At 39.0% G+C, this 22,592-nt stretch overlaps 1 protein-coding gene across 1 annotated transcript; it reads left to right on the top strand.

Annotated features, from left to right (window-relative positions):
* Positions 1 to 282: 282 nt before the first annotated feature.
* LOC148720909 (melanocyte-stimulating hormone receptor-like) lies at positions 283 to 1,857 on the top strand. Its single transcript, XM_088738848.1, has one exon. The coding sequence runs from the start codon at positions 665 to 667 to the stop codon at positions 1,607 to 1,609; it is 945 nt and encodes a 314-aa protein (XP_088594974.1). The 5' UTR covers positions 283 to 664; the 3' UTR covers positions 1,610 to 1,857.
* Positions 1,858 to 22,592: the final 20,735 nt, after the last annotated feature.

Below are 22,592 nucleotides of genomic sequence, written 5' to 3'. Positions count from 1 at the left end.
GCGCATTTTTAAAGAGTCAACGCATTAGAGGAAGTCTTGAGGTGAATGTTGTTGATGAAAGGTAGAACCAGCTAATCCATCCTTTGATTTCTTCCTGGGAATGATAAATTGTATTTCACTTCAGTAGTAGTATGTCGTAATATAAGGAAAATTTATTAATGGTCCAGATAATGACAACGACAAGATTGAATAGCGTGCAGCTTGCTTTATAATAGACCATTTTATGTTAGCTGCAAAACTGTGTTCATTAGAAATTTAAAAGAAATATTTGAATGTAAGCTGGCATCTCTGATTAAAATTTCAATTTCAATAGTTTAATGCTTTCGGAGACTGTACGAGTCCAGATTTTTCATAGATCAAGTAAAATCGTCAGCTTTTCTTTTTTTTTTTTTTTTTTTCTAGTTTACCGAGTTTGATAATGTTAAAGTTTGAACTTCAAGCAGATGACATGGAAATTTGAAAAGCACCCTATCAAATAGAGAGGGATTGTTTGCCCTCTAGCAAGAAAAATTCAATAACTTTCCTTTTACATGAAAGTTACCTGATATAAAAGTATATTTCTCTTCTTATTGTGAACAAGACATTGGAAGAAAACAAATTGGATCAGATTAGGGTCTAGTACGCTACTTTTACCTTGTCATTGTCAGGAAACAAGCACAGAACAATGTCCACAACAAATTACAGAGGTAGCACACAGGCAAAAACAATTCGAGAACTGCTATGCTCCCCTTCTATGGCGGGTGAACCTCGACATGAATCAGTTTCTTTTGCAGCAGTTAACATTCTCCTCTCCATCACAGCGTTTCTTGGCAATTTTCTTATCCTTGTTGCTCTCTACAAAGAATCTTCCCTTCATCCGCCGTCCAAACTCTTGTATCGTTGTCTGGCAACAACTGATCTGTTGGTTGGTCTTGTTACCCAGCCTCTCGTTGTTGCGACTTGGATTTCCGTGGTCCACGAACAATGGAATCTTTGTCGATACGCATATGACGCCGCCTCCCTCACAACCGCAGCATTAGGTGGAGTGTCGTTGATGACGATAACGGCCATAAGCGTGGATAGACTATTCGCCTTATTGTTGGGGCTGAGATACAGACAAATTGTAACTTTGAAGCGCACATACATCATCTTAGCTACCTTTTGGATTGTTTCTAGCGTCGCTGCTTTATGCTTCATATTAGATAACCGAATAACCATTTGGTTTGGCTATATAACTATACCATCTTGTCTTGTTATTTCATTCCTCTCGTATTTAAACATTTTTCGGGGTCTCAGTCATCATCGGGCTCAAGAGCAAGATCATGGCCCACAACAGCCGAGCCAACCAAATGCACTGAACATGGCGCAATACAAAAAGGCAGTGTACAATGCTCTGTGGGTGCAGTTAGCACTAGTAGTTTGCTACGCACCATACTTAATCATGGTGGCAGTAGTAATCGGTGACGGTAAAACGTATTCATTAGACTCAGTAGTCATAAAGGGAGTAGCAGGTGTCTTGCTTTACTTTAACTCGACGTTAAACCCGTTCCTTTACTGCTGGAAGATAAGTGAAGTGAGACAAGCAGTGAAACAGACAATCAGACTAGCGCTTTGCTGTCCATGGTTTTAGAGTTAGATCCCAGGTTTCTTAGGGTACACTCTAATGGACAGTTTTCATAGCTTAGTAAAAACGTCACGATTAGTACCAGCCAGAGAGAACGCTCGTCAGATATGTTGTATGTTGGATATATAGGAAGAAATTAGAAACTTGTCATTAAATTGGAAGTCTGTACATAGTGCATAATGCTTATGAATTTTAGAGATGTATAATATTGCTTGACTAATGCTAGCAATGTGTAAATTAGCATATGGAATAAAACTGAAGTTACTGGTTCTTATAGAGTTCTTTTCACCAGATTTTTCTTTTTTTTCCCCACACTGATGATATTTATTAATCCTCCTTACTCAGCTCTGAATGAATTTCTACATAAGAAGACTGAGCTTTTAATAAGTTGTAGAATAACAATACTATCACATTTGTCCATGTGTTTGACTTTTGATACTAACTCATTCCTAGATTAAGGTGGCTGAACATAGTTTTTGATACCTTTGTTTCTTTCACCATTTTCTCTAAAAGCCTTGATCTCTCGGTCACCAAAATTGGCAGCAAGCAAGTTAACAACACAAACTTTGTTTTTTCGATAAAATTTATCCCAATTCGTTCATTTTACTTCTCGATCAATGGATTATCATGTTAACTTTAGCATTATGATAAAAACTTCATTATCAGAGGACAATTGCTAATATAATCGCTTGAGAGAATTACGACATGAAGAATTCAGTGACCTTAAACGTCAAAGCTTGTTTGATACCAAAATAATTTACTTGTCTTTTCGCGAACAAGACGTTGGAAGCGAAGAAATTGTATAACTACGATATAATAGGCAAACTTTGGCTTATTAATATCCAGGAAAATCACTAAGAATGTTAATTTGTTGGCGAAAGGAGGAAAACAAATAGAGAATGCAAACGAAAGCAAAAACTCTCTCTTCTGAAGCAAAATGTCTCAAACAATGCAGATAGTACGCGTAAATATAAAATATTTCTTGCTTTGTTTATAGCTTGCTTCCGAAAATCAATTTCTAGCGAGCGACCGAGCATGAAAAGAGAAATAATAACTTACCGTTTTCTGAAAAGGAGATTTTAAATGAAATTCTGCCTGACTACTACATTTGTTGAAGTCGAGAGACAATATTTAGGCTAGAAAATATTCTCCAGCATTTCATAAACAATAGTTTTTTTTTTTCTAATTCCTTTTTGCAATTGAATCTGGAGAGAGATATTTTTTCCTTGACAGCACCTGCCAGGCCACGATCACGTAAACCTCACTCTGTTTAATTACACTTACCCAGAAACGTCCTCAGCAACGTTCACTCATGTATTAAATAATGCTTATTCTGTTACAAGAGATACCAATTTCTTCCCAGTAGCTTTAAATATCACCATTTATGAATTTCAACAGGTAATGCTATGTCATATTATCCCGTCTATAAACTCTAAAAGATCCCTCCATAGATCCACTGAATATCTTTATTTTGCAGCATCATGAACGATAGAAATATTCTTTCCCGCAAGGAAGATTTTCTTGCAATTTATCTTTCATAATTGGTAAGGCAGGGATCTTTATCACCTAAAATTGTTCTGCGTCAAACCTACGTGTCTATCCCACTGGTTAACTTTAATTTTCGAATGAATTTGCACTACCAGGTAGAAATATAAAACTTTGCACTTTTATGACCATCTCACACCATAGTGCAAAAGCTACCAATACTAAGAAAAAGTGTCCTTGATAGGATAAATAATAAATTGTAGGTATCAGCTTTCATTTATAAAGACCTTTAAAATGATGATCAGCTTCAGGAAGCTGAACTTTAATATTCGACCTGAAACGTTAATAAATCGGAAACTATTTGAACGCAGACTTCGTAAATGACAGCCCCTTACTGGATTTTTTCTTTGCGCCTCATATCCGACGAAAATTGGAAACGGAGACAATTACTCGACAGGTACGAAATGCCACATAACCAAATTAACGCTTTAGGCTATTTCACTTATTTTCCTTTAAAATTCAACCATGCACTCCCGTGAAGCTATTAACATTATTTAGGATTATCCCTCTAAAAAGTCATTTCAGTCACGTGGGAGAGGGCATGATGGTACGAATCAAACATATAGGTGGTTTCAAAAAGGTTGTCTACGGACAATCCCTGGTTGAATCTCTAAAAATTAGATAACAAATGTCAAAAGCCCTTTAACTCCTGGACAAAGTGATTGTCCATTTTGTTTGAATTGCTGTTTGTCTTATCACCTATCTTCCAGCAGTAAAGAAACGGGTTTAGTGTCAAGTTAAAGAAAACTAAGCAACTTGCTATTTGCCCTTAGTGTCCCTGTCTGAGAAAGTGTTCCAGGGGCCAAAAGTGGTAGTCAACCGATTTGGCTGAAACTTAGCACAGAAGTTGAGTGTGACAAGATATTTCAAAAGCCTCTTTCGCTCACTTCTCTGACTGTTTGTTCTGGAGTTTCAGGGGGGGTTCCCATCTGTGGCCTATGGTGCACGAAGCATTCACCCTGCCAGGTGGCATTTTGAAAGTGCTATAAAACTTCATTGGTAAATTGTGCTGCCAAATGAATTTCACCATGGACTCTGCTATAGTGGGGCTTTTACTTCATAAATGTAACTTTGTTCTCAAACGATTAGACAGAGAGGGGCTTGGGGCTAAAGTTAGGTCAAATTTGAGGTCCCCTTCTCCGTTCCCCTGACTAGTTTCGAGCCTGCAATGCAGTCGGCCGCTCAAGCTGAAAGTAGCACCTTGTACGCACGGACGCACAGTCATAACCTATCAAATTTTGGTAATTCCACCAACTTTTTTCTGCTTGATGGGTTACTGTTTTTACTACCTTTTTCTATGAGTATGGGCTCCGCTAAAAATTGCAGCAAGGAATGTTTAATTTAGACTTCACCCACACTTCCAAACCTTAATTTGGTACCAAGATCCAAACAAACTGAAGACAGTGTTTCTTGTTTTTAAATGCAGATGAAAAGTGTCTGTTTTGTAAAGATACATGTTACTTTTTATCTAATTGTATGGCTGGGTTTTGCTTTTATTTTAGAGAATCCAATTTCTCAGTAATTCGCAGCTTATACGATTCTGTAAAATTACCTAGACTGCTCCACCATAATGTATGTTTGCCTTAAAAATGAAAAAACAACAACAATAATAAATAAGGGAAACAAAATGCGATCGTTATTGCGACTTCCCATTCTTTTGTATGTTATCTTATAACGCTACACACGGATTTAAGGCAAAAGCTACAAGAACATTCCCATCATAATGGTCTCTTGTGACAACAGCATTGTGATCCTGGTCGAAACTTGATCGTTATAAGGGAATAAATTTGATTTTCTTCTGTTATAATTTCTCAATAACATGTTTCTATCCGTTTGCAAGACGTTTTTTATCATAAGAATGCCAGCCAGAGACGTTTCTCTACTATAGTACAGTCAGTAAAATGAGTTTTTTATTTTCTCGACTTTTCCTTGGCTGTTCTCAATGGAACTGAAACAAGTACATTGAATTTTTCAATGCACGATTACTACTCATGCAATCACATGTTATCATTTCTAACCTCAGCATAGTGCATCTCTTATTGTCTGCTTTACCGCTTGTCTTACCTCACTAATCTTCCAGCAGTAAAGAAACGGGTTTAATGTCGAGTTAAAGTAAACTAAGACAACAGCTAGTTTCCATATTACTACTAAGTGTGACGAATATGTTTTACTGTCTGCGATTACAACTACCATCATTAAGTATGGTGCATAACAAATTACTAATGCTAACTGCACCGACAAAGCACTGTACACTGCCTTTTTGTATCGGGCTATGTTCAGTGCATTCAGTTGGCCCGGCTGTTGTTGAAAACGACCTTCTACTTGTGCCTGATTACGATTAAGAGTGCGGAAAATCTTTGTATACGAGATGATTGTGATACCTAGGCAAAATGGTATAGATATATATACAGACCAATGCGTTATACGATGATCTAACTTGAAGCATGTAGCAGCGACAGTTGACATAACCCAGATAGTAGCTGTAATGATGTATGTGCGTTTCAACGTTACAATTTGTCTGTATCTCAGCCCCAACAACAGGGCGAGAAGCCTGTCCACGCTTATGGCTGTCATCGTCATCAAAGACACTCCACATAATGCATAGCTTGCTATGTACGCTGCGTTGCTTGCGTATTGACAAAGACTCCCGTTTTCCTGTACCAAGAATATCCAATAAGTAACACATCAATAAGTAACAACAGAAGCACACTAACATGACCAACCAACAGGTCAGTTATGGCCAGACTACGATACAACAGTTTGGACGGCGGATGAAGGGAAGATTCCTTTTGAATGGCAACAAGGATAAGGGAATTGCCAAGAAAAGCGGTCACCGAGAGGAGAATGTGCACCGCTAAGAACGAAACTGATTTTTGTTCAAGCCCATCCACCAAAGAGGGGGAGCATTGCTCTTCTTGAAATATTTGAAGTTGTGATCCACCTCCTTTTAAATCTATTGTCGTCATTATAGCGAAGCTTAGTAAACGTTCGTTTCCTTTTTCCTTGAATTTATCTAAAATTGCAACATGCAACATTTCGTTTAGAATACTCCTACGCACCAAAACCACCTATAACTTCCTTTGATTTTAAGATCCAGAATATTGACTTCAAAAGTAGTTACCACATTTTAAATGTGGTTGAAAACTGTCTTTTTTATGAAGATGCATATCACTTTTTATCCCATTGTATCGCTGTGTTTTGCATTTTTTGTCATCCTTAAGAGGAACCAGTTTCTGCGTAACTAGCAGCTTATTAGATTCCTTATAATTTCTCTGGACGTTTTCGCCATAAGTTACATTTTACTTAAAAGTCTTTATTAAAAAGAACAGAACGTAACCATAAGTGATATCATTAATTTTAAGCCTTAAATGGTGCGATCTTTTCCTTTGTTTGTTTTTTCTATATGAAAGAGTGCTACCAAACTTCTACACCGGGAAAGCTTCTCAGCAAAGTGCCTTCACATGAAAAAGACAGGAAGTTTTATCATCTAATAAAGGTTTTTGCCAAACCTACATGTCCAGTGTAGGTCTTACTTAGCATTTAAGACATACCAGACGTTTGTGAAACTGTGTCAGTTCTTATGGCATAAAAAAAGTATCTCCTTTGAGGCAAAATGTCTCAAATAATGTAGATAATACGCGTAAATTTAAAATATTTCTTCCTTTATTTATATTCTGCTTCCGAAAATCAATTCCAAGCGAGCGATCGAGCTTAAAAAGAGAAATAATAACTTACCGTTTTCTGAAAAGGATATTTTAAATGAAATTCTACCCAACGCTATCACATTTCTTGAAGTTGAGAGACAGTATTTAGGCTAGAAAATGTTTTTTTAGCATTCCGTGACTTCATAAACAGTTGTTTTGTTTTTTTGTTTTTTTTTTTTCTAATGCCTTTTTGTAATTGCATCTGAAGAGAGATATTTTTTCCTTAACAGCACCCGCCAAGCCACGATCACGTAACTGACCTGCTTTGCTCAATTACACTTACTCAGAAACTTGAATATTCGACATGAAAGGTTAATAGTTAGTCGGAAACTATTTGAAGGCAGACTTCGTAAATAACAGCCCATTACCGATTTTTTTCTTTGCACCCAACATCCGACTAAAATTGGAAACAGAAACAATTACTCGACAGGTGCGAAATGCCACAGAACCAAATTAATACTTTGGGCTATTTCACCTATTTTCCTTCAAAATTCAACCATGCCCTCGCTTCAAGCTATTAAAATTATTTAGGATTATCCCTCTAAAAAATCATTTCAGTCGCGTACGAGAGAGCGTGGTGACACTTTTGTAATTATTTCCCCAGTTTGACAGTAGTTGGGATAAGGTAAAAGCTTGGTTGTTACATGTACACAAGGCGTCATGTATGCGGCAGGTACTTGTACCCTAACATTCTTCCTGTGCCATAGAAACTTCACGAACATTCTGTTTTAATAACAAATTAGTCTAGGGTCGAGGTCGGAAATCGATCCACTCAGTGTTACGAGTGACATTAACAGTGATGATGTTAAAAATATTATTTAAAATGATGATATTATAACGAATAAAAAAATGATAACAATAATAATACTGCAGTAAATGGTTTGAACCCGGGGGTAACATTTTAAAGTGTGGTGTGATCGTCGGGGTGAGTGTAGTCCTGAGAAGGACTGTTGTCGGTGGTAGTGACTGACGTTTCGACAACCTGTGCGGAAGTCATCATCAGAGTCAAGTGAATAGTTGTTGTCAGTAGAACGTTCTTATTTCAGTTCGTGTAAAATGATTGAAGCTTGAAGTTCATTTATTTGTTTAAGCAGGTTGATTAATTGGCAGCTGTAATAGCTGATGTGAACCTGCTGTTCTAACCCACCCATCCCACCCCAGGGGAGGACATCCATCACTCAGTAATCTCGTGTGTGGGAAATTAACGTCTCCTGCCCCAACCCTGCAGGAGACGGGACCTCCATTTATTCGTCCCTATCCGAGAAGACTAGAATATCTAACCATTTCTTGATGTTATAGAAAGGTAGAAAATTGTTCTCAATTATTTTAAGACCTTGAGTGTTGGTCCGGGTCTCGAACCCTCGACCTCCCGCACTACAGTCTAGCGCTCTATCCATTGAGCTAACCAGGAGGCGGTTTTACCGTGATGTTATTGGCGGTAAGACTCAAGTGGCGTAAGTCGGTCTTGATTGGTCTGTTTCGATCCGTCAGTAAAGTTAGGTCGTTCAGTTCAGTTCGTTTGTAATGTTTATGTCGTGAATGTGTCCTTTGTATGGAGCCGGTAGAAGTTGACACCTGTTAAGGGGAGTCTGTTCTAAGTTAGAAATAAGAACTAATTAATATGATAACATTATTGATAATAATGATGAAAATAATAATAATAAAGATAATAATAAATATAATAAGAAAAAGAATAACAATGTTAATTATAAACTAAAAGTCATCGTACCGTTCAGTTTTACTTTGGACCTTTATTTTAATATCAAGTACTGTAATTTTAGTTTGTTATTTATAATTGACTATGGCAATTGATTGATTGATTGATTGATAGATTGATTGATGTTAGCAGGTTGGCATTAATAGAATACGGTATACAGAAACTACAGAGCAATGACTATGACAAATCATACAACTCATCACACTTTACTGAGGGTTTTTACTCTGTCAATTTGAAAAAATGTAAAGTGAGAACAATTTTGAATAAATATATACGGTTTATCATATCCTTTTGAATCCTGGTAGTAAACATCAGATTAAATTAATAACCACCACCCCCCCCCCCCTCTATTCAGGCCCGCCTCTTATAAGCCAAGCCCCCAAAGTACCTGAAAGAAGACGGGGGGGGGGGGCTTGATAGAGGAGTTACGGTATGTAGGACGTCTGCGTTTCGATTTTTCTGTTTCACAGTGCTTGATACATTAAAGTAGAGCACGATGTATGTTGAGTCAAGAAAATACGAAGACAACGCTTTCACCCTTACCTTTCAACCCGTCAACTCCATGGACAAAGTGATTGTCTAATTGTTTGCTTTGCTGCTTGTCTTACCTCAATTATCTTCCAGCAGTAAAAAAATGGGTTTAACGTCAAGTTAAAGAAAACTAAGCAACTTGCTATTTGCCTTAGGACCACTAAATATGGTGGATATCGTTTGCTATGAGCGATCACAATTTCCACTAAATTGATCGGTGCAGAGCAAACAACTAATGCTAACTGCACCCACAGTGCACTGTACACTGCCTTTTTGTATCGCGTCGTGTTCAGTGCATTTGGTTTGCTCGGCTGTTGTTGAACAAGATCTTGTACCTGAGCCTGATGACGATTGAGGACGCTGAAAATCTTTCTGTACGAAGCGATTGAGACAATTATGCAAGATGGTCCAACTACACGGCCATACCAAATAGTTATACGATAATCTAAAATGTATAATAGAGCAGTGACAACGGATAGAACCTAAAAGGCAGCTAGAGTAATATATGTGCGCTTCAAAGTTACAGTATGTTTGTATCTCAGCCCCAACAACAAGGCGAGTAATCTGTCCACGCTTATGGCCGTCATAGTCAATAAAGACACCAAACATAATGCGTAGCTCGTTATGAAAGTTGCCCCAGAAGCGTATCGACAAAAAATCCATCGTTCACGAGCCACAGACATCCCATAAGTAGCAGCGAGAGGCTGGCTAACAAGACCAACCAATAGATCAATTGATGCCAGACAACGGTACAAGAGGGAAGATTCCTTGCGAATAACAACAAGGATGAGACAATTGCCCAGAAATGCTGTGATGGACAGAAGAATGTTGACGGCTGAGAGAGAAATAAATTGTTGTTATAATCCACCCACCAAAGAGGAAGAACATGCCAGTTCTTTGAATGTGTTCGTTTGTTTCCCACTTCCTGTTAGATTTGTTAACGATATCATTTTGTAGCTTAGACTGAAGGTCGTTTGCTTTGTTTGCAGGTTATTTATTTATTTATTACAAATTCACTCCACAAGAATACACAAACAATTAGTATTAATTACAATTAAGGTTAATAAAAACCATAAAAGGAAAAATTGTGGAGAAGGAGACAACCAAAAGCGCTGACGCACCATACAAGGGTGCCCCCTCTAATTAAAAAAAATTTAATATAGCAAAACTATATAGAAATATCAAAATAGATGCCCTAATTATCCTTATCCTTAATAAAACTTAAAACATTCTTTTTAAAAGTTTCAATACTATCTGATTCTCTGTGATTAGGTAAGCTATTCCATCCACCAACGATACGGTTAAAAAAGCTATATTTGAGACCGTTGGTCCCGCTAACATTTGGGACAAGGTCCTGTGTGTCATTTTTCCTCAAATTATAAGCCATGCTTCTGTCCTTACAAAATATGAGCTTATTGGAAATGTCTATGTTATAATGGCCATTAATTACATTGAACAAAATCGCAAAGTCCCTAATGAACCGCCTATCAGATAATAGCTACAATCTCAATTTAGATAGTCTAGTACCATAATCATCATCAGACCTAATGATCCATCTGGTAGCTCTTCGCTGAACAGCCTCCAATTTGTCAATGTTACGTTTAGTATAAGGGTTCCAAGTTTCACATTAATATTCCAATAAGGGTCTCACAAGACTACAATAAAGTGCTCTCATGGTTTCAACATCATTTAAGTCCCTACAAGTCCTTTTTACGCAACCTAAAACCCTATTGGTCTTAGCAGTTATTCTATCTATATGCTGGTTCCATGAGAGACCACTAGCAGTAAACAATCGTAAATCTTTATAAACATTAACACATTCCAAAGGTTGACCCTCAATGTTATACTCCTCAACTAAGGGTGCCTTTTTCCTGGTTATTTGCAGGATCTTACATTTCTTAGTATTAATTGTCATCTTGTTCATCTCACACCAATCTGATTTTTTTTTATCTATGTCACTTTGAAAAGAGGACAGATCTTCTTGAGTATTAATAACCCTATACATTTTGCTATCATCAGCATATAATGCAATTGAGCTGTTCTTACTAATTACGCCTGGTAAATCATTGATGCATATTGTGAAGAATTTATGGTCCCAACAAAGAACCCTGTGGGACACCAGAGGTTACGGTTAACCAATCGGAAGCCTCTCCTTTGACTACTATACGCTGCTGACGTTCTGTCAAATAATGCCTGCACCAGTTGAGCAAGTCCCCGTGGACACCATATTTGTAAAGCTTGGCTAAAAGAATGTCATGACAGACAAGGTCAAAGGCCTTTGAAAAGTCTATAAACACTACATTGACTTGGCCACTCGTATCCAAAACCTTGAACCAATCATAATGTACCAAGAGTAGTTGAGTAGTGCAGCTACGATCGGTGAGGAATCCGTGATGAGAATCGTGCACAAAACTGATTACTTGATTGTAAATAGTATTGTACACAATTCTTTCCTGGCATTTCCCAATGATGGATAGAAGCAAAATGCCTCTATAATTTTCTACAGGCTCATGATCACCATCTTTATGAATAGGTGTGATATTAGCTGATTTCAATAATTTAGTAGACAGCACTGTTTGAAAGATAAATTGAAAAGCATAATCAGAGGAACTGCAGATGTATCAGCGGTCTCTTTAAGTAAACGAGCAGGTATATTGTCAATCTCACAAGACTTATTAGCATTAAGACCTATGAGAAGTTTTCCAACCCCTTTAGTGTCACAAGCCACATAGTTGGTAATGAAATAAGTACTTGGATCTTACGGTAAGTCAGTTTGCATTGGGGCTGGTATCCCAGTACTCTGTTTACAAAAAACTGAGTGAAAGTGAATATAAAATAAGTGAGCTTGCTCTTGAGGTTTTGTCGCAGATCTTCTGTTGTAAGTGTTTACATCTGGAAGCCGTTTTGATCTTGACTTGATTGAGTAGTAGCTCCAAAATCTTTTCGGGTTTATCTTAAGTTGACTGGGGCCCGTTTCTCGAAAGTCCCGGTAAATTATCGGGTCCGATAAGTCACCCGGTAAGTCCCCGTAAACTTTTCGGGTGTTTCTCGAAACTCCCGTTAGTTTCGATCCCGTTAATTTTACCGATATCTTGCCCGGTAATTTACGGGAGGTCGTAACCTCCCGTAAAGTTATCGGAGAGTCGCAAATGTTGAAAAACCAAACAAAATGGCGGCTGGGGGCGGACTTTCCTGTTCAGCGCGAAGACCAAGATTATATCAAAGGCGCCCCTTTCTAGCCGATATGGCTGACTGTGAAGTCATTAAACGTTTTCGGCTCTCGCGAGGAAGGATAGAGTGGCTCGTTGAGCAGCTTAAGGAGGAACTACAGAGAAACACGACAAGAAGCTGCCCACTGTCTCCGGAAACCCAGGTAAAGATCATAAGTAGTTGTTGTTGTTTTATTGTATACCGTTTGAAGGCGTTTGCATGGAAACACTATATTTAACTGTGAAGTTCTATTTAAATGTTTTTTTTTTTTAACTAACAAACGGCAGTGGAGAAAATTATTGAGTAGATAAACACTTTGTCATGTTAACGCTAATCACTCGCCGCGAGTAATGACTTCAAAATGGCTTCCTTGTATGAACGTTGAAATGGGTTCTTGTCACGCAAACCTGATCTTACTGCAAGGCAAACCTGTTTCCCGTGTTTTAATTGCAGATGTTTTTTTTTTTTTTTTTTTTTTTTGGGAGGAAATCAGTTAACTGACATTATACAGATAGAAATGAACATCATACAGTACAGCGATCGCGGAGACTTGCATTAAACGCGGCCAGGTTGCACAAATGCTGACAATTGTTGCTTATAGCACTAGCTGAGTGATACACGAACAAGTGTACTGTACTTATAATGGAGAAACGAAAAGAATAAAATTTAAAATTCTTCTCCCTAATCACATAATTGTTTCGGTCGCATTGTTAATGATATAAGTTTGCTTTATGCTAGATAACTCGATTGGAGATCGGAGAAAATTACGCATGACATTCGCAGTACATTGCAATTCTGGCTATTTCGTGACTGGGCTTCCGCATCACATGTCCAATCCACCTCCATCTTTCCCCGGCGACAAGTGTACGAATATCCTCCTGCTTGGTTTTTCTCAGTAGCTGGTCGTTTGATATTTTCCGAGGCCAGAAGATTCTCAGAATCTTCCTGAGGCTAGCTGTGTGGAAGGATGCTCGTCTTGAGAGGTCTTGTTCTGTCATTCTCCAGCATTCCGAGCCGTAAAGCCACAGCACCAAAACGCAAATTTACGTCTTAAACGCGACTTAAATGCAGCGTAAGTTTGCATTTACGCGACTTTACGCTCACGTAAACCGTAAAGTTAACCTTTACGCTACCTTTAATCAATGGCGTAAATGAACACTAAAACGCTAACAAGTTGGCGGAATTGTGGCGTAAAGCCGCTATTAAACAGCAGCGTGAAGGCAGTTTAGATGGTTCTGTAAATGTAAATTTACGCTTCTTTATAGGAAATTATATTTAGCATTAAGTTAACGGTATAGTGACGCACGGTCAAATTACTCATACATCATTAGTCGTGAATGATCACTTCGGCCTAATTAATGCAATTCAGCACAGTGTAGCCAGCTAGCTCTCGTTTGTGCTCTAAGATTGAATTCTAAGTTAAGAGATGGCGTGAAGGAGGTAAGCATCCGATATATTCGCTAGCTCTACATTAAACATGTGGTGGCTGTTAAGAACTATAAAAACGTTTTCCCACGGCGTGCGTATGGAGAGAAGATCATTTGTAACCTCTGTGCTCAAAAAATAGTAAACAACACTAATGACAGCACTAAAGCACACTTATATTACAATCTCCTGGTACGGCTAATATTGTACGCATGCGCACAACCATATCACCCGTAGAGTGGCAGCCATGGACAGCTGTTTCGCCCTTGTTGTGGCTCATTATCATGGCAGAGCGAGCAGGGTCTATATTTGCATACGCAAGCTTTTGTACGAATCGATTGCATAGTTTTCATCAAGTTTTAGTGATGGAGCTGAATGTTATTGACATTTAATAATATATTTACATACCGACCTTTAATGTGCCTTTACGCGGGTAGTATAAAGTTGATCTTTAAGAGCACTTAAAGCGGCGAGGTAAACAAGCGTAAAGCTAATTCAACACCTTTACGCTAGCTTTAAGTCAACTTTACGTACCGACCGTGTAAATTGAACTTTAATCGCCTTTAAACAACTTTAAATACTAGCATAAAGTTGGTCATACAACTTGAAGCAAATTTACGCCACATTTACGCTTCCGTAAAGCTGCTTCGTAAAAAAACTTTACGCAGATTTACGCAACATTTAAGTCTTCGTAAATCTTGATTTTCATGCTGTGAAGGAGAGTTGACAATCCGCAGCTCTGATAGATTCTAAGCTGCGCCTCTCTGCTGTAGTTTTCTGACCTCCACACTGATCTTAAGCTCATAAAGGCATAATTTGAATATATCAACAAGGTTGAAATGGTAAATTGGCCACCATTACGATTATGAGAGTGACGTTTCGAGCGTTAGCCCTTCGTCGGAGCGAATAGGGGAATTGTGGGTTGTGTGTGCTTTTAAAGGAAGAAAAAGGAGCTACGTGATTGGTGGGAACAAAGCAACGAGAAAAACACGAATAAATTAGTGGAATGAAAAGCGTTCGTTGATACCTTATAATAGTCTTATAATCGTAACGGTGGCCAATTTACCATTTCAACTTTGTTGATATATTCAAATTATTTCGTTACCCCCACCGACGCAGCCCCAAACAGTTTCTTTAGAAACTATCAGCCTTTATTCAGAAAGGCATATCCTGCTTTGTTCAATCTGCTTTGTATATCTAGAGTGGTACCTCCATCTTGACAGAGCACACTTTCAAGGTATGTAAACTTGTTGGTGTTTGGAATGTCCTGTCCTCTTACCCAGATCTTTGTTGGGGAAGGGGCATTAACACACATGGCCTCCGTCTTCTTCAAGCTAATTCTCAAGCCGACCTGGCTGCTGGACATGCTGAGCCGGTCTGTCTTCCCCTGAATGTGCTGTCGAGTGTGGGACAATAGGGCTAAATCGTCTGCGAAGTCGAGGTCTTCGAGCGTAGTAATAGGGGTCCATCTCATGCCTCTTCGCTGATCTTCCATTGTTCGACAAAGGAACCAGTCGATAGAAATATTGAATAGCATGGACGACATGACACATCCCTGCCGTACACCGGTTTTAACTTCAAAACTTAGATCCCCCTGACTGATGCAACATGAGTAGAGGCATTTGATGATATTATCAATGCTTTGTGGAATGCCATATGCTCTCAGAATCTGCCAAAGACTGTCCCTACGAATGCTGTCAAACGCTTTCTGATAGTCGATGAAATTTACATACAACTCTCTCTTCCACTCAGTACATTGCTCAAGTATGTTCCGCAGTGTGAAAATAAAATCCGTACTTCCACGCCCCTTGCGAAATCCAGATTGCTTGTTCCGTAGGATGTCATCAACAGCTTGAGAAATGCGCTGTATAATGACCTTGCAAAAGATTTTACTTGGCACAGACAAAAGGGTAATTTCTAGCCAGTTGTTACAATCACCTTGAGACCCTTTCTTTGGTATCCTGATTATCGCTCCTCTGCTCCAGTCTGTCGGAATTTCTTCCTGTTCCCAGATCTTTGTAAATAAGGAGTCAGAATGGTTGCCGCAAGCTCAGGGGCTGCTTTAAACAGCTCGGCATTTAGATTATCATGGCCAGGAGCTTTTCCATTCTACAGGGAATTAATGGCTTGGATGATTTCCCTCCTAGTTGGAACGTCTGTGTTGATGTCAAGGTCAGTTGTGGCTTCCTGGATGTTTAGCATTACTGTTGGTGGTGGTCTGTTTAAAACCTCTCTAAAGTGCTCCATCAATCGCCGTTGTTGCTCTCCCTCTGATGTTAATAGGATACCGTACATATCCCTTACAAGCACGTTGGTTGTGTGGTACTTACTTGTTATTATCTTGGTGATCTTTTATACTGTTCCTTGTTCATTGCGCGCAGCTGCCTCTTCCGCCTGGGATGCAAGGTTATCCATTTCTCTGCTCTTGCTCGGCGTTTTACCTCCTTGTTCGCTGCCCGATACATTTCTTGATGCCTTTCTTTAAGCCGTTGGGATTTCGAATCTATAACTTTCAACGGGCTTCTTTAATCCCCGTCTACTTTCAATTGCTTTCCAGGTATCAGATGACATCCATTCCTTTGGCCTCCGCTGCCTGCAGCCTAGACATGCCTTGCTGCTATCATTGTAAGCAGTAACAATTTTCTCCCAGTTCTTATTCACCCCTTCATCGTTAATATCCTCCCTTCCGCCTAGTTCCACAATAGCCTCGAATCTGTTGTGCACCTCCAGGATAAAATATTTTCGCACATTTGGGTGTTTCAGTTGGCTCACATCGAAACGGCTGCGCCCCTTGGTTGGACGCCCTGCACTCTTTAATTTCAGTTTAAGGTAGTCTGTTACGAGATGATGGTCACTTTCAATGTCAGATCCTCTCCTCACCTTGACATCCGGAAGGGATCTCCGCCATTTTCCATATGAAACTTCATTGGCACCCGGTCACAAAACGAATTCAATTCAAGATACTGTTGATAACATACAAAGCACTAAATGACATGGCTCCAACCTATCTTGTTGAACTTCTTAGTCGATATATTCCAGCACGAAAATTCCTTTAATCAAACATGAATCTACTTGAGGTCCCAACAATTCGAAGTAAAACGTATGGGCAAAGAGCATTCTCCTACGCTGCACCGTATTTGTGGAATCAGCTACCTGAATGCATAAATTACGCTGAATCTGGTGACTCCTTTAAACGCTTATTGAAAACTTATCTTTGCAAAAATTAAGGCACCAGATTTTTTGACATCGTGCCTTGTCAAATATATGTATAACACATAATACTTCGTTAGTTTAGATAGAGCAGCGATAATTGCATGTATAGGATTTTTATTGAATTGTAATTGTAAAGCGAATAGAGTTCAATTTTAATTCGCTATCTAAGAACTTATTATTAAATTAAATTAAATTAAATTTCCATTGATCAGCAGATGGTCAATTTGATTTCTATCCCTGCCTTTCGGGGATCACCATGTGCTTTTATGGATCTCTCGGTGAGAAAAAAGGCTGCCCCCTATCACCAAATTATTAGTTCTGCAAAACTCAACAAGCCGTTTTCCATTTTCATTGATGATACCACTCTCATGTCTTCCTATCACTCTGTGCCTGGCTGAGTTATCGGCACCAACTTTGACATTTAGATCCCCCATGATGATGATAAGATCTTGCATTGGGACCTGCTCAATCTCTGCCTGGAGCCTGAGATAGAAATTGTCTTTCAGATCATCTTCACTATCATTGGTCGGAGTGTAACACTGAATCAGGGTCAAGTTGTTTTCCTTTCATTTCGGCCTGGCCTTTATGAGGCGACTTTTAATTGGTTTCCATTCCAATACCGATCTATCTGCTCCTTTCTTCAGAATAATTTCCACACCTTCACTATGTAGCTCATCGTCCCGCCCAGATCAAAATACTGTCTCGCATGACACCGTCTTTAATCTCCCTGTCCCAATCCATCTGCTTTCGCTTACGCCCAATACATGCAAGTTTTACCATCTCATTTCTGTTGTAGCTTGTGCAAGCTTCCCAGTTTCGAACATACTAAGTACATTCCAAAAACCAATCCTGGTCATGATTTTTGCACTCTTCACTTCCAACTTCTTGCCAGTAGTTTCTTTCTAGCTTTCACCACTGGCAGTTATACGGTTCGAAGACCTTGGAAGGTCTGCTTGCAGGATATTGGTTGTCTTCGTTGCTGTTTCCGTAACACGTTCTTTAACAGGATGAGGTTGTTAGCCTTAAGTGTTCCTGTCTGAGAAAGTGTTCCAAGAGCCAAAAGTGGTGCTCAACCGATTTGGCTGAAACTTGGCACAAAAGTTGAGTGTGATAAGATATTTCACAAGCCACTTTGGCTCACTTCTCTGACTGTTCGTTCTGGAGTTTCAGGGGGGGTTCCATTCGTGGCCTATGGAACACCAAAATTTCATCCATCTAAGGGGCACTTGAAAGTGCTATAAAACTCCATTGATAAATTTTGCTGCCAAATGAATTTTACCATGGAATCTACTATAGTGGAGCTTTTACTTCATAAATGTAACTTTGTTTTTAAGCAATTAGACAGAGAGGGGCCTGGGGCTAAAGTTAGGTCAAATTTGAGGTCAAAATCACTACCCAAAATTGCCATTTTTCAAAGAACCATAACATTCACCTGCTTTCTTGCATAACTTTCATACCAAATCCAGTATGTACCTTAGTGACCCATTTATCAAAGTCAGTTGAGAAAAATTTGGCTTATTAGGTTTGTTAAGTTTTTGGCACAAACTCTTCATGCCCCTCTAAGGCCAAGCATAATTCATGCTATAAACAGGCCAAAGTCTTTGCATAAAGCCTTTATTGTGTATTTGGTGAGTGAAAGTGAAACATTAAAGCCAAATAAATGTCATTATCTAGAAATACCTCGTCTAATAACTTACTATTACTCTAAGAAGGCCTGTGAGTAGCACTGCAAACACCGAGCGGTTTAGCAAAATAAAGGTAATTTTTTTTCTTTGAAAACCTAGTACCCATCATAGAGCACAAATGATGATGTTCTGACCTAGATATGACAATATCTGTTAAAGATGCTTGAATTTCCTTTGATTCATATTTTTCAGGTCATATCTCCCTACATACTACAGTAAAAACCCGCAAGTAAGAACCTACATTTTTAAGACTTACCTAAACAGGTTCTCATATAAATGGTACTTAACAAAATTTTAGGCTATTTAGGTTCTTAAAACAGGTTCTTATTCTTGGAGAAAAACACACCTGCATAGCAAGTTGGTAATTATCCTATATTTTGTAACTACATATTTTGCACTCATTTTTCTTAAGAAAATCATGTTTTACAGCAATGGCAATCTGGTTTTTCTTCGATTATGATTAGAGTAAATAATATTAGTGTACCTGTAATGTACTATATGATTTTAGAAAATAAGAACCTATTTTAATTTTCTTAGGCTAAATAGGTTCTTGTTTATAGGGGGTATAAATGGAAAATTTTAGGCTAACAGGTTCTTAACTTTTAGGTTCTTACTTGCGGGTTTTTACTGTATACTCAAAAGCATGCAAAGTCTCTATATTTTGTCAGGCCCATTCTTTGATGCAATATTAAGTGAGCTTAATGAAAACGACCTTATCAGAAGATCTTTGGTTAAACTTTCGATAACCTTGCTAGCTCTTGTAAATACGCATGATGACATCAGAAACAGAGCAGGATGGTACGTACAGGTTGTACTGAGTATCGTCCAGGTGACCCGCCGGAGGCTGAGATCCATCCCATTTCCCTAGTACGTTAGAGCTGAATAAATCAAATCATCCAGAAGTAAATAAGAAATCCATAGTTAGGAGAGCTGGACAACAAGTATTTTGTTTTACAGTTCCTATGAAACATGCCATACCACACCTCAAGATGCGATTGTTGTATCGACTGACCCACCATATTGGACGTGAGAGTGAGAGGACTGGACCAAGTCGAGGAGTCACGCAACCTTCACTGAGGTTTGAGTAACGCGGGTCTTTTGACCATCACTTGCGGTAATCACAGGAATTTGCTTACCGTAGAAAAGGTTCATAATACGATGCCTTACGATTAGCACTACCTACAATTTCAACGTCGAAAAATCTCGCACAATGACTGTAGTTGACTGAGTTTTTGCTTTTGCAACACCTTAGTTAATCTTCCCTTGGCAGAGAGTTCGCGACAGTTGAAATCTTCAAACAAAGAAAATTGGAAAACCATCAAACTATTTTGAAACATGTGTCCTAAACCCTTTTCATAGGAAAAAAATTAAGGAAAATCTTTTTTTGACGGGAAGTTGAGAGGACCGCTCTTAGCGGAAGTGGCACTAAAAAAGCCATTTGCTACATTTATGCGCGTGTATGAGCCCTTTCGTATATTTTTAATTACCTGTACTTGTAGCTTTGGTATCACCCGATCTTCCTCCCGCCCCGGACTCACCTGAACCCTTGTACTTGTGTTTTAATCAAATAGTTATGTCATTATCGCAAGACAACAAAGGAGTCATTCCTGTTTCGCGCAGCGGAGCCCATGCATGACGCGGCACCGCATTCATCATTTACCCCTCCAAAGGAATAAAGTGCCATCGCAAAATTATCCTGAAACTTCTTATTGCTATACTTTTTATACTTAATAAGGACACAAAAATTTACACTTGAATAGTGGGAGGGATGGAAACTCGATCCAGTCTTAATACTCTCACGTCCAAAATGGCGGGCCCTATTGGCATCATCCCATGTCTCGTGCGGAATACTTCATTTAAACAGCAACATTAATTTTTGTCATCCAGCTCTTCTGACTGTGGATACCATCTTTTTTGGACGGTTCCATTTATTCAGTTCTAAAGTACCTAAGATCTCTGATGGATCACAAGTCACCTGGACAGTGCTCACTGCGGCACGGAAGCTTATGGTCATGCTCGCTATAAGCGATGGGTATTTGCAAGAGTTATTCACAGACTATTCAAAGGTCAGGCGTAGATCATCTTTTAACGATCGTTTTATTCTGAGCTTAATGGTTAAGGCCGGCCGGGTTAAGGTCACCTTATTTTCAATTTAAAAAAAACGGCCTGACAAAATATGGAGACTTTGCATGCTTGGAGTATAATATGTATGAATATATGGCCTCACATACATAGATCAGAGAAAATTCAATCATCTTCAGAAATATCGCCATATCTAGATCAAAACATCATCATTTGTGCTCCATGATTGGAACAAAGTTTTCACAGGAAAAAAAATTACCTTTATTTTGCTAAACCGCTGGGTGTTTGCAGTACTAATCAGAGGCCTTCTTAGAGTAATTATAAGCTATGAGTCGAGGTATTTCAGGATAATGACATTTATTTGGCTTAAATGTTTCATTTTCACTCACCAAATACAAAATAAAGTCTATATGACAAGACTTTGGTCTGTTTATAGCATGAATTATGCTCAAAATTCTATTTTGCTTGGCCTTAGAGGGACATGGAGAGTTTGTGCCAAAAACTTAACAGACCTTAGTAAGACTAAGAAGCCCAATTTTTCTCAACTGATTTTGATAAACGGGTCACTAAAGTACATACTGGATTTGGTATGAAAGTTATGCAAGAAGGCAGGTGAATGTTATGGTTTTTTGAAAAATGGCAATTTTGGGTAGTGATTTTGACCTCAAATTTGACTTAACTTTAGCCCCAGGCCCCTCTCTGTCTAATTGCTTGAAAACAAAGTTACATTCATGAAGTAAAAGCTCCACTATAGTAGAGTGCATGGTCAGACTGATTTGGCAGCACAATTTACCAATGGAGTTTTATAGCACTTTCAAAATGCCACTTAGGAGGATGAATTTTTGGTGATCCATAGGCCACTATGGAGAACCCCCCTAAAACTTCAGAACGAACAATCAGAGAAGTGAGCCAAAGTGGCTTTTGAAATATCTTATCACACTCAACTTTTGTGCCAAGTTTTAGTCAAATCGGTTGACCACCACTTTTGGCTCCTGGAACACTTTCTCAGACAGGGACACTTAAGCCTAATCCCCAGGTCTGGAGGGCTGTGGGACTGTCTTTAGTCTGCACCCTACTCCTTGACCTGTCTGGCTTGGGAGGCCCTGCCAGGGGTGTAAACATCCCCGTCGGCATAGCTCCTGGAGTCACTGGGACGCACAAGCCACTCAGCCACGACAAGGCAACAGTCCTAGTGAGTGGACTAAAGTAATATACAGAATAAAAAATACTTCTTGGTTTGTAGATCCAAGCGTTCTGTAAACAATGCCTAAGATTTTATTAGCCTTTCTCACAGCACCATCAACTTGAGCACCCCACGACAGGTCATAGGAATTCAGAACTCCTAGGTCTTTCACATGCTTTACTGGTTTGATTGCAACTCCCATAATATACGAAGGAGACGAGCTGTTGCGGTTATGGGTAATGCGCATTGTTTCGCACTTGTCCGGGTTAAATCTCAACTGTTATAAAGTTGCCCAGTTTGCTAAGTGATCAATGTCGGTTTGAAGGGCTTGAGTATCATTTATGCTGTCAGCCATCTCTCTGTACACTTTCGTGTCATTTGCAAAGAGTTTGATAGTTGACGATATGCTATACGATATATCGTAAACAACTGCCATCCTCCCCTTATTTGGTTGGAGGGCTTCATTAAGAATCAATTCCTTTCTTCGCAGTCCACATTCTCCTCTCCATCACAGCATTTCTTGACTATTCTCTTATCCTCGTTGCCCTTCACAAAGAGTCTTCCTTACATCCACCGTCCAAACTCTTGTATCGTTGTCTGGCAACAACTGATCTGTTGGTTGTTCTTGTGGCCCAGACTTTCCGTGCAACTTCTTGGATGTTCAAGGTCCACGAACAATGGAATCTCTGTCGAT

Source organism: Stylophora pistillata, chromosome 11 (assembly GCF_964205215.1).
Source record: "Stylophora pistillata chromosome 11, jaStyPist1.2, whole genome shotgun sequence".
In the NCBI taxonomy this organism is placed as follows: Eukaryota; Metazoa; Cnidaria; class Anthozoa; order Scleractinia; family Pocilloporidae; genus Stylophora; species Stylophora pistillata.
This window is presented reverse-complemented; position numbering and strand designations above follow the sequence as displayed.